This window comes from Oenanthe melanoleuca, chromosome 15 (assembly GCF_029582105.1).
Source record: "Oenanthe melanoleuca isolate GR-GAL-2019-014 chromosome 15, OMel1.0, whole genome shotgun sequence".
Taxonomy (NCBI): domain Eukaryota; kingdom Metazoa; phylum Chordata; class Aves; order Passeriformes; family Muscicapidae; genus Oenanthe; species Oenanthe melanoleuca.
The window spans coordinates 2,390,660-2,402,952 of NC_079349.1; the positions used below are offsets into that span (position 1 = coordinate 2,390,660).

Consider the following 12,293-nt stretch of genomic DNA (forward strand, 5'->3'; position numbering starts at 1 on the left):
GAGCCTCTCCTTGGACCTCTGAGTTGGCTGTTTGGAGAGACACTTGCTATGCAGTGAAGTTAAACAGCAATTAGCTCTTCTATGGGAAGGGCAGAGTGATTGTAAAACCTCCAAGTCTGAGCCTTGTTATTTTAAGAGATACTGCTCTGCCTTGATGAATAAAACTGGCAAAAACCAGTTTTAAATTTTCTTTTCCTGTAAGACAAAGCCTCTTCATTTGCTTATCAGAAAGTAACAGGCCATTCCTTTCCATTAGAGTCTGTGTTGTGATGGACACATTACCCAGAAGGACTAACCATGATTCACCCAGCTGCTCCTGAAGTTAGTGTTCACTGGAGGGCACTCCACAAAAGTTAATTGCTGCTATAATTGAGCTGCATGTTTTGCTGATCATGTAAAATTCAGGTGCTCAGTTATAATTGGTTTTGTACAAAATCTTGTGTAACACTGCTTGTGCACATCTCCTCATGCAGGTAGCTTTTTTGGAAGTCCACAATTCAGAAAGCCTCTCTAGTTTTTCCCCATCTGTACTTAGTGCTGGTCCCTGTTTCATTCCAATGAACTTGCAGAGTAAAATCAGACTCACATCCTTGCTTACTCCTGTGCTTTGCACTGTGTAGGCTGTGAGTCTGATTCTTCCCTTACAGCATATTTTTTTCCACTCATAGTAAAAAAGATTTCTCTGGATCTGCTGTGTATTTATGGATTTGGCCTAGAAGGGGGTGAAGATGCCTCCCTTTTGTTGTTGAAATGCCATCATTGTGTTTTCCTCTGCTCCCAGTTAATCTCTGATGTTGGTCTGTTTGGAAATCACCCCTGTTTTGTTTCTTTTATTCTATTTGAAGGTTGTCTGTTCATTGAAGACTCATAAAAAAGTGCTGGGGTGTAACTGTTTGTATGTTTAACACTTTGTGGCCGCATGTCTGTTGTTCTTTGTCCTTCTGTTATGTTTTTTTTTTCCCCATCTGCTTCTAGTTGAGACAATCCAGAACAATCCCATCCTCCTCATGGAAAGTAGCCCTCTGGGTGCTCTCCAGCACCAGGACAGCTTCATGGAAACAAGTATCCCCGTTCCCGTACTGAATTGGCAAGATGTTTCCAATAAAAGTGCTGGTTGTGCTGAGTGTGTGTAATCTACACTTTTGTATTGTCTGTGGTGTTGGGTTCTTGGGGTCCTTTTTTGGAGATCACACTGCTGCCTCCTGGAGTTGGAATCTTTGTGCTGTGTCTCAACCTATGCCACACAAAAAAATCACTGGGGTCACACCTGGCTCTGGGAGAGCCACTGTGGAGAAAGGGCTTGGGGTTATAAACTCTGTCCTGTGCTGGTGTTGATGCTGGGAGCTGCTGCCAGGCACAGACTGGTTTGCTCTGTGCTGCTGGAAGGAGGCTTTGGAGAGAGAGTCCCTGGTGGCCCTGCTGGTGTGGCAGGATCCCTTGGGAAGGGGTGTTCTGCAGTGTGCAGCTCCCCAGCAAACACAAATCACTGTGCCCAGGAGTCCAACTGATGTCCATGTCACACCAGATTTTGTCTCTTTAAGTATTTCATGTTTGGACACTCTTGTGGCTCTGCTGAACACAGCACTGAGGCGTTCAGACCCCAGGGTGGCTCTGCGTGTTGGGTATTTGAAATTGATTTCTTGTCTCCCAACTTAAAAGCAAAGTTTGATGCATTTGTTTTGCCTTATTTTCCATCACCAATGCTGCATGGCCTCATTTATTCTGATTGTGGCTGGTGCTACATCTGCAATTTTGATGAGATTTGCCTTTGTTTTGGTTTCTTTCTTCCCCACGTGTATCACTTGCCCATTCTTGTTCCTTTCTCGGTGTTTTGCATTGGGAGCTGGGTTCTGCTGCCCTGTTCATGTTTAACAAGCTGAGCCTCACTGTCCCTGAGCAGTTTGGGCTGTTATGTGGTCATACAGGACAACAACATCACTGAGTTTTCGGGGTGGTCTCTCCCTCTGTCTCCTGGAGGTGGGGAGGATTTTCAGGTGTGCAGGTGCTGTGAGGTTTTGTGATAAAGCAGAGGGAAAAGATCTATTAATTAATACTATTAATTAATCACTATGGAGGTCCCTGATGAAATGCCATTTCACTGTGAGCTGATACTCCCTGTGGGGTCAGGGCACAGCTTGCAGAAGCATCCCTTGCCAGTGGCAGGGGGTTGGAATTAGATGGTCTTTAAGGTCCCTTCCAACCCAAACTATTACAGGATTCTGTGGTTCTCTGCTTTTTACATTGTGGGTCAAGAGCAAAGTGTGTCCAAGCAGTTCTTGATGTGAGTGTAGCAAGTTCTGAATCCCAGTTCAGCCACTGGACTGCAGGAGATTTCCAAAATCACCAGAACTTGTGGACAGCAGAAATCTGTTGCTCTTGATCTCAGGGTAGTGGCTGCAGAGAGCCCAGCACTGACCAGTGACTCCAGTGCATGCAGAGCCTGGCCTGTGCTGAGCAGCTGCCTGGCTTTTCTGTGGTTTTTAATCTTTTTGTTTTTATTGAGCTGTATATATTTTTGATTGCTTTCAGTATTTCCTGCTTTGGTGCAATAGCTCAGTCTCCAAATAGCACAAAAATCAAAATCTGTCATTCAATTACCCCAAGGGCTTACCTGAGAGGATGGCTCAGGGCTGTTCCCTTATAAGAACATTGATGATTGAGTCCAAAAGTGAAATAGCACAGCACCAAAATGAGTATTAAAGATTCATAGGTCGACCAAAAGAAAAGAAAAGTGATTTGGCTTCCCAGGTCCATTGCACTGGAAGTGCATTTCAGCCTTGGGCCCTGGCATGGGCTGTGCCATGTGGTTCCAGCAGCAGCAGGTGCTTTGCTGGGAGGGACTCAGGGCACTGCTCCAGCCAGGCTCCTCTTCCTCACTCTGGTCCAGTGGCCCTGAGTCAGCCCTGAGTCACAGCACGAAGTGCAGCAAACAAGGGCCCCTCTGTCCTTACTGAGTGACAGAGGAACAGCTAATCTTGATAAAGGTCTTGCTGCTGCTGGACCTTCTGGCTTCACTCTGGAAAAATCTCCCTGTGGCTGTCAGGACCTGAGCTGGGGCTGGGGATGCATCTCTGGAGTGCAGGAGGCTTCCCATGGCTCCCCTTAGGAACACCTGGCTGCAGGTGCTGGGGTCGGTCTGTGCCAGCATGGCAGCATCTGTGACATCCCACCCTGGTCACCACCCTCCCCAAGAAAGCCCCCTTGATTTCAAAATTGCTGCACAAGAAACATGATGCAGAGAATACACAAATTCAGGAAATATGTTGTTAGGTTTGTGGGTTTTTTCTGCGAGTCAGGTCTCAGGATTTTCTTTGGAAGTTGCTGTCACTGCAGCTTTGGTGTGGAGGAAGCTTTTTTGAGTGGGTTGTAATGCATAAAACAGGTTTTTCTCCACATTTCCCACCCTGCCTTTTCCTGGCCTTCGTTTTTCTTAGAAACTGTCTTTTCTCAGGGACAGAGGGTGTGGAGCTTGGGGAAAGGGAGAGGCACAAGAGCAGCCTGAGTGGGCAGGAGCAGGAGAGCATTGCTGTTGGGTGGCACCCTGTCCCCTGCAGAGCAGGCTCCTGCCACCACGGCAGGCTGTGCTGAACTGAGCAGTTCAGTAATGCTGAAACACCTCAGGCTTTAACAGCGGTGGGAATTGTTCCTCTGCTGACACCAGGATGGGGCTGGAAGGGCTGCTGAGGTTGGGTGCTTTTGCTGCAAACTCAATATATTCCAAAGTCCCTGGTCAGCCCAGGAAAAGAAGATTGGCTAAAAAAGAGCAAGCCCAAAATCTTGCTGTTTCTTCCTTTATTCCCTTTCTGGGTTCTCAAAAAGGAGTTGAAGTTCAGGCAGAGCTAAGTGAAGTGGGATAATGGAGTCAAAGCTGTGACCACCCCAGGCCATGTTGGGCCCAGCCTTTTCTCCTGTAACACTCTTGAACTTGTCTTCCTAATTCAAGCCAAAGGTGCTTTGGGTTAAAGCAGAGGAAGAAGTTCAGGTTTCTCTGGTGGTTAAACCTGAATCTGGCATTTTTCCTGACACAAAGCCAAACCTCTCCTTGCACCTGAGGAGGTTCAGGGAAGCTGTTGATCATCACCTGTGTAGGGGCACCCTTTGGTGACACAAGAGCAGGAGCACAGGAGGATCTCACAGGCAGGAGAATGGAGAGGGAGAGGTGACCAGAAAAGAGAGGGTTGTTCCAGGTCCCCTAGCAAAGGGAGTGACACCCTTTAACCTTGAGACCTTGTGGGGCTCAGTGCAGCTCCTGTTTTTCACTTGGGTTGTCTCCTCTTGCTCATGCTGGTGCATTGTACAGTCAGAAAACAGCAGTGGCCTGGTGGGACCAGCTGGGTCGTGGATCCTGGTCACAGCCTTGACAGCCAGCAGCTCGAGACAAGGTGGAAAGAGGGGGAAAGTGCTGAGAAAGTGATGCTGCTAATGGCCTTTCAGGCACAACGTGGGCTGTGTGTGCAGCTCATCGTCAGGTCAGGCTCCTGCTAAGGCTCAGATCTCACAGTCCACAAAGCTTTTACACAGAGCAGCTTGTGGCCTGATTTTCCCTGCAGAGAACAGAACTTTTTTACTGACACTTAGCCACACATTTTCTGCTTCATACATTCCCTCTCTCTCGGCTGCAGCAGGATTTGTGTGGGCACAGACGCTGCTGCTGCGAACTGAGGGATGGGAGGGAGAAAATCACTAACCCCATGCAAAAAAAGATTGATATTCAAATAAACCAGCTGCTAAAACAACTCCCTGTGTCAGCTGTGTGCCAGGATTAAATCCAGGGGATAACTAAGCAGGCTGGAATAGGTGGAGGATGTTGATGTGTGGGTGTTATGTTCTCACATTCCTTGTGATATCTCTTGTCTGATATCTGGGAACAAATTCAGGTGCTGCTCCTCAAGTGCAGCAGAGATGGGCAACCCTAATGAATTGCTTTGCTTTTGCATGTTACTGCCACCCTGGTGCTGCCTGCTGTGAGCACCTGGTGTTGGCATTGCAAACCTCTGCCCTGCAGGAGCTTGGGATATCCCACTTAATTCAGCCTCAGCATCCGCAGAGGGGTGGATGCTCTTGGCACTGTTACAGAGAGAAAACTGAAATGCAGAGATTGGAGTGTGACTTTCAGCATCTCTCCCTGAGCATTTGAGGTCCTTTTCCCTCCCATCCATGTGTAAGACCTGTGTGAGCACGATTTTAAACCCTCCTTTCTGTATTTATGTACTAAGGGGTTTGTCCTAACTCAGTAAACCTCAGGTTGGGATTTAAAAATCCAGACCTGCATGTTATACCAAAAAAGCTCTGTTTTCACAGAGCTGAGTGCTCCCTGATCTCTGACTCTGATGGGAGGTAGAAGTGCTCAGCACCAGACTCCCTTCAGTAACCCTTTCTCCAGATTAATGACTGTTGGCTGTATCCTTCAGCAGTAAAATCCAACTCCAAATTTAGTCCCTGCCAGGCATGGAGATATTTTCTTGCTTTTTGTTTTAATAATATTTCTATCTTGGAGATATTCATTTAAGTTTAAATATCTCAAGAAAACAAATAGCCCTTTCTAAGGTGGTTTTTTTGTTGTTGTTGTTTTCCTTACCTTGGTTATTTTGTCTCGATGTGAATATATAAAATTGTGTATATTCACATCTGTATGTATGACACATGCTTGTTATTGCTGCTTGAATAAGTCTGCTGGGTTTTTCTTTGGATCTGGTTTTTGAGCTACTTACTTTGCTTTTCTCAATCAAAGACTGCTCCTCCAGCCATATGTCTGCCTGCTGTGCTGTTTGCTTTCTTTTCAAAACAGAGCTCCAATGAAATGTGGGGTGTTTCTGTTTCATTCCAATCAGCTCTGAAAGGTTTTTGCACCCACCAGCTTTGTTTACCTCCTTCCTCCCCCCCGAATTCATCTTGCCCAGCCTCTGTCTGTTGGTCTAATATTTTGATTTCCCTGTTTCAACTTTGTAGCAGATGTTGTTCAGTCTCATGGTGCCGTCTTCATGGAAAACGCGTCCCTGTCCACCCCCATTTCAGCCCCTCAGTTCAGGGGCTTCCGGAGAGCCAGTGAGATCAGCATTGCCAGCCAGGTCTCAGGAATGGCAGACAGTTACACAGCTTCCAACATAGCCAACAGTAAGTGTTGCACCCTCCGAGGCTGAGCACGCTCCGGGCCGAGCAGATCTGTCCGTCCGTCTGTCCGGGGGGTGCTTCCCGTCCGTAACCAAAGCTTGGAATTGTTCTGCCTTCACCTGGTCAGTGCTGAGTGTACCCACATCCCTGCAAGAACAGCCTGGCCAGCTGTGCTCTGCATGTTGGACCCTGCTGGTGATGAATTGTTAAAGGAAAGATGATCATTGCTGCCTCTGAGCAGCATTTGGCTGCTGTGTGTGGTGAGGGTTAATCCAGAGGGAGGTTTCTGTGCTGCCATGGTAAGTCATGCACAACTGGTCAGGATCAGTACTTGATACCACATGGGTAATGCAGGATGTGCCTTGGTGCAGATCCCTCAAACCTGGCCCACAAAAACAGGGATGAGTAAGTCCCTCTGTAACGCTGAAAGGAAAGGACAGGCTGGTTCAGAACAGAATATTTATTACTTTGCATTAGAAATTCAGCTCTTCTGCAGCCCACAGGATAGCTCCCAGTCAGTTCTGACCCATTTCCCAGAGCTGAATGAGGAGTAAAAGGAATTTTTTATTTATTGCTTTTCCCAAGACCTGTGTAACTTCCTAACTAATACAGTGGAGAAGAACAGACTTTGTTGAGTGGAGAACAGACTTTATTAATGGCTCAGCCCCTTCTTTGTTTCAGCTCAGGTATGAGATGAATGCTGTGTCCTCATGAACCTCTGGTAACTCAGAACAAAAAAAGGCTGGGAAAAAAAAAAAAACACCAAAAAACCAACCAAACAAAAAACATGCATATAAGAAAATCTTCAGCCCAAACTCTATTCCCAGAAGGTCTTAAAAATTTAGAGATACATTCCTGGCACGGGTTGTGAATTACTCACTCCATAATTAATTGCTGAGGTTAATAATGCTCCTGGAGGCAGGTATGAGTTGTTGAAGGTCTGTGGGTGCTGCTTAGGGGCTGCTGTAATCTCCTGCCCTGTTTGAGGCAGCACTCAGAAGCAGGACTAAAATTCCTTCTCTGACAAACGAGGTTTTTTTTTTTTTGCTCAAAGTTTATCCGTGCGCGTCCTTTTACTTGTCCTGACATCTTGCCAAGCACTGCTGAATAGGAGTCAGCTTGGGAGCAGCTCCTGGGGGAGAAGGTGTTTGTTTTGGTGCTGCTCTCCCACCCACGGGGAGCTGCTGGGCTGGCACACAGTGGTGGTTTATGGGGAGGGCTTTTGCTGGGTGATGTCCCACAGAGAGATCTTTTCCCAAGCAGGGTCGAGTCACACAACACTCACCTCTGCTTTCACCATGCTCTCCTCCCTTGTGCAGCTTCTGCTTGTGTAATTTATTCCTCCACAAAGCCATCAAACCCTCTTCCTGAGATCAGGGAGGAAGAATCTTCCCTTGACTCTGATTGTCCCCGGAGCTCTGGCTCGGCCTTCGCTGCTCTTGCTCTCAGCCTCGTTGGTGGTAATGTGGAGCAGTGGCACTGAGGGCTGGATGTCATCCTTGCTTATCCCCAGGGAGAGCTGGAGGAAGGTCAGAGGAACAGTGCAAAACCACAGCTCCCTTCCAGGAGCCTCCCTAGGGGTGCAGCTCCCCCGGTACCGTGAGTTTGTGAAGGATGAAATCAGTGTGTACCATAATAATAAGTGATTTCTGCTTTTTTTTTATATTTTATTTTTCCTTTTAGAAACCAAACACCACCTTAATCATTGTAGGGGGTTTAGCCTTCTATCCCAACTTGCCCTCCCTCACAAATCCCCTACCCAAACCTCGTTCAGGAGGCGTAGGCAGCATAAACACGAAATCCCTGCCAAGGGAAGGAAGCTCCAAGGGCCACGGAGCCGGGCTGCAGGCTGTGCTCTTCGGATACCAGAGCTGGACATCAGGACAGGTATTCTGGAGAGATCCACTCCTGTCGGCCTCCTCTCTCATTTGGTAGTCACAGAACTTCACAGCAAATCTCTGCGCTTTCACTGAGGCACTTGCAGCTTCTGATTGCATCTTAACCAGTATTTCTGTCACTTTGCCCTGAAGGTCGATCGTAACACCGCTAACAACTTGGCAGGAGCAGGAATTCTTCTGGGCAGAGCTGAGGGGACAACGCTTCTGCCTCCACCACTGTCTTTTTTGAGCATGGAAGAGTCAATCCTGTCTGCTTCCTGCAAAGAATCTGAAATTACCCACGCTGGGGACTTGCATGAGAAATGAAAGTTGGGACGTGACCAGGAGCTGTCAGTTTGGAAGGCAGGGAATCAGCAGTGGCTGGAGGAGGTGCCTGTGAGCTCTGGAAAAGCCGCATTGATCTGTCAAACCTTGCTCCTCCTTCCCATGGCTCTTCAGAAAAGCAGGAACTATCAGGATGAGGGTGACCTGGCACAGCCAGGGCTGGGCATGGGGATGTGCTGAATCCACATCCCTCTGCATTTGCTGAGGTGGGAACTCTGTGCAGGTGTCTGGAAGGAGCTGGTGGATCCATCTTTTCAGTTCAGCATCTGTGCTCATCACCAGCCAGATTTCCCTTCGCAGAGGGGTGTGTTGGATTGTACCTGGCAGCTTTCCTGGAAGTCCTTAAAAAGGGAGCATTGTCACAGAGACAAACCAAGCTTGAGGAAGCCCTTGTCAAAGCCCCAGCTTGCATCCTGCATGCAAACACAAACAACATTCTTCTGCTGCTCTCTTGATCTCCATCTTTTCTTTCCTTGGCTGCTTTTCTGGGCTGGAGTGCACAGGCATTGAGGAATCCTTGCTGCTGGGAAAGCAGCCCATGGCTTTGGGGTCTGAGGCTTTGGACTGAGACCTGCTCATTTCCAGGAACTGGGGCAGGATGTGTGCATGGGCAGAGTTCAGGGCAGTGGAGGTGTGGGAGTGTCCCAGGGTGAAGGTGGCTACCAGACACTTGATTGTGAGTTGTTGGCTCCCTGAGGGAGAAACTTGTCTGTTTTGTTTGTATCCCTGCCCCCCACAAAGTCCAGTGTATTTTTCAGTCCCCCATGCAATGAAGTCCCAGTGCTCCCAGGTACTTGTCTTGTCCAGCACAGAGGCTGTGTCCCTGGGGAGGCTGGGCTGCATCTCGGTTACCTGTACTGTGGTAGCCTAGGAGGCCAATAAGGACTTGGGGACTTACCAGTCCCATCAGCACGTGCCATATTCCCTGCCTTGTGGTGCCTTTTAGCATCCTGTGGATTCCCAGTATTCAGCCCTCTTTAGTGTGGCCAGTACCTGGACGCAATTCCCTGGTGGAAGCTGAAGGAGTTGGAGCAGGGCTGGAGACGGGCAGAGCATGCCCATCCTTCCTCCCACAGCTCCTGGGAGATGCACTGCTGTCTTTATGCTCTGGCTCATTGCACAGGAGCCTTGAGCCCCTTCCCTGGGTCTGGACTAACAGCAATTAACCTGCCCTCCAGTGCCTTCCTCTGCTTCAACAAGGGAGAGCTCACTGCTGCTGGCCGTGTGTCCTCCCTTGGTGTGAGCCACCACTGAGCCCTGGCTTGGCTCCCCCAGAGCAGCAGGACCAGCCAGGGAGCAGCCTCCTGGCAAGACTGGAGCAAGGAGCCAGAGCCCTGAAATCCCTTTTGTTAACCCTCTTTGTCTGAAGGAGTGTTTTGCTTCTGTAGTTGCTGCCAAGTGGTGGGGAACCAAACGGATCGACTACGCGCTGTACTGCCCCGACGCCCTGACGGCGTTCCCGACCGTGGCTCTGCCTCACCTCTTCCACGCCAGCTACTGGGAGTCCACGGACGTTGTGTCCTTCCTGCTCAGACAGGTACACTCATCCCTCTCCCTGATCCCCCTTGGCTTGAAAAATGCTTAGGGCTCTTTGTTTTTTCCAGTGTATCTTCCATAAGACTTGTTGATGCATAGAGGTGAAAAATACCCTTTGCCCCTGCGGATCCATTTTCTTCCCTTGTTTTTTTTTTTCCCTCACCTGTGGTGTTGGTAGAGCTGCACACATACAAACTTCATGGATGTGCTTGGTTTGAGGCTGGGTTTGTCATCAGAGCAGGTTTCAGATGAGCTCATGGAGAGCCAGGGCGGTTTCTTGTCAGACCCATAGTGGCAAAGGTCAGTGGCACTTGTTTCTTGCAGTGATCTGTGCTCTGTGTGTGCCAGGTCAGGCCTCAAGTCTGAAACTTCACAAAGGACAAATAAAACCAGCACCAGATACAATAATACTAAAGGGGAAGTTTTATATGAATTTAACATGAATTGATAAGCAGAATGCAGGTCTCCATTTTGCCTTTCTAAGTTATTGTTGTCTTTTCTAGGAACTCATTGGGATTTATTCCTGCAGCACAAAGCAGTTCTAGGGCCAGGAGAATGGGGATTGTTGGTGTCTGGAGTCTGACACCTCAGATTTTATCAACCTTTATTCGGCCTAAAATTCAAATTTACTGTCTAAAACGTGCTTTTCCCTAAAAGAAATACTTTTCCTTAAGTTCCTTGGAGATGAGGGGGAGTTATTTGCCTTAAAAAACATGAACTCCCCATGGAATGACACTTAGAGCATGGAGCTGTGAAAAACAAAACTCGAAGCAACTCTGTGGTTTGCGTTGCCCACTTCGGCGCTGGGTTTGCTTTGTGTTAGCTCAGCTGTTAAACCCTCCCTGTTCTCCTCCAGCCTCCTCTGCTGAAGCTCTCAGTTATTTATGATTCTGTTGGCAAACTTTCTTTTGGTGTTATCTTCCAAATAGTGTGAGAACAATAAACAGTGGTGGCAGTGCTGATAATCCAGTGAGACCTTTCTCTTCCCAGGCTGTGTCCAGGCTCTGCCTGCACACTCCTGGATGGTCCCACATCAAACCCAGCCTAACAGGGATGGAAAGAAGAGAGAACTCTCACTGTGCATGAGGGGGAGAGCAGTATGACAGTCTCATACACAAAATCTTCCTTTTGGGAAATAGCCAATTACTCAGGTTTCAGCCCAAACCTTGGTCTGTAGCACTGTGTGGTGTTTCAAACCTTGTGGCTTGAGTACCTGGAGCTACCTCTCCATCCATTCTAAGCCTGCTGGTGGCTGCCTGGGTAATCTGGCACTCCCTTGCCCAGTGCCTGTCTCTGTTCACTTCTCTTTGCCTTGACACCAGAGTTTTTCTCATCTTTTGTCTTCTTGCTGTCCTTCACCAGCACCACACAACTGCTTCCCCTAATAAGGACTTGTTTCTAATGGCTTTTGAAAGTCGTCTCTGGACAAAATGTAAAAAGAAGCTGTTGAATAGTTTTAGTCTCCAAAGATTCAATCTTGTTAAAATAAGCCCAAAATACATTCCTGATTTAAATAATTTTCAGTAAAACTTGTTATTTTGTTTACATTGGATTTCCATGAGCTCCTGCCCCAGCAAGCTCATCCTCCCTGGGGTCCTTTTTCCATTTCCCGAAAAAACCCGCTCTGCAAAGAGAGCTGGCCTGTGTCAGCCAGGCTCAGCTGGAGAGCTGCTGGCCTCACAGTATATGTTCAGGACCTTGTAAACGAGCCCACATTTAGGAGGCTTCTTAATTTTTGGGTCACTAAGGACTACTGGCAGTTTTGGAGTTCTGTGTGCCAGCTCACCTCCCAGTCCTGCAGTGCTGAGTCTTTGAGGTGTCCCCCAGCCTTTGGGTGTTATTCTTCCTTTTCCATTGTAGAGGTTAAGAGCAACCTTGGTAGGATTTAACCCTCCTCTCTCCATGTTCCTGCCTCCCATCCTGTCCATGCCCTGGTGACAGGCAGGAATTGCCCCACAGAACTGGATGTTTGGCAGTGATGTCCCACCAGCACAAGGTCCTGGAGTTCCGTCAGCCTCAGATCAGTGAGAGGAGCAAAAGCCACGAGACAAAAGTTGGGAATTTCAGTAGGAATTAGAAATGAGCTGAAGGATCAGCCTCTGTCAGCATGTGGCCAGTCAGAGCAGCTGGTGCTGGATCTGCTGTGGAATGGGGGAAGGCTCATGTTCCCTTGCAGACCGGAGGAAGGGACTGATGAATCCCTGGAGGAAGAGCAGGTATCTGTGTGCAGAGCTCATCCTGCTGTGTTTGAGTCAGTTTTGTTCCTCCCGACAATCCCAAAAACGTGCATCCCAGCCAGGATTAAGTCAGTGCCACAAGCTTTGCCAGGGCAGAAAAGGCCACTTGCCCTGCAAGCTGACAAGCCAAACATCCAGCAGCAAACTCAGGGCCTCTCTCCAGGCATTGCCCTTCCTCACCACTGGC

At 48.4% G+C, this 12,293-nt stretch overlaps 1 protein-coding gene across 7 annotated transcripts in view; it reads left to right on the plus strand.

Annotated features, from left to right (window-relative positions):
• The window catches only part of PITPNM2 (phosphatidylinositol transfer protein membrane associated 2), a 123,663-nt gene that overhangs the window by 102,793 nt on the left and 8,577 nt on the right, over positions 1-12,293 (plus strand). For 3 of the 7 annotated variants that reach the window (XM_056503869.1, XM_056503872.1, XM_056503870.1), the window contains exons 17-20: positions 976-1,125; positions 5,950-6,114; positions 7,795-7,998; positions 9,722-9,870. In XM_056503869.1, the coding sequence (XP_056359844.1) occupies positions 976-1,125; positions 5,950-6,114; positions 7,795-7,998; positions 9,722-9,870 (668 nt within the window). The remainder of the gene's footprint in view (positions 1-975; positions 1,126-5,949; positions 6,115-7,794; positions 7,999-9,721; positions 9,871-12,293) is intronic. The other 4 variants (XM_056503874.1, XM_056503873.1, XM_056503875.1 and 1 more) reach the window with 4 other exon arrangements.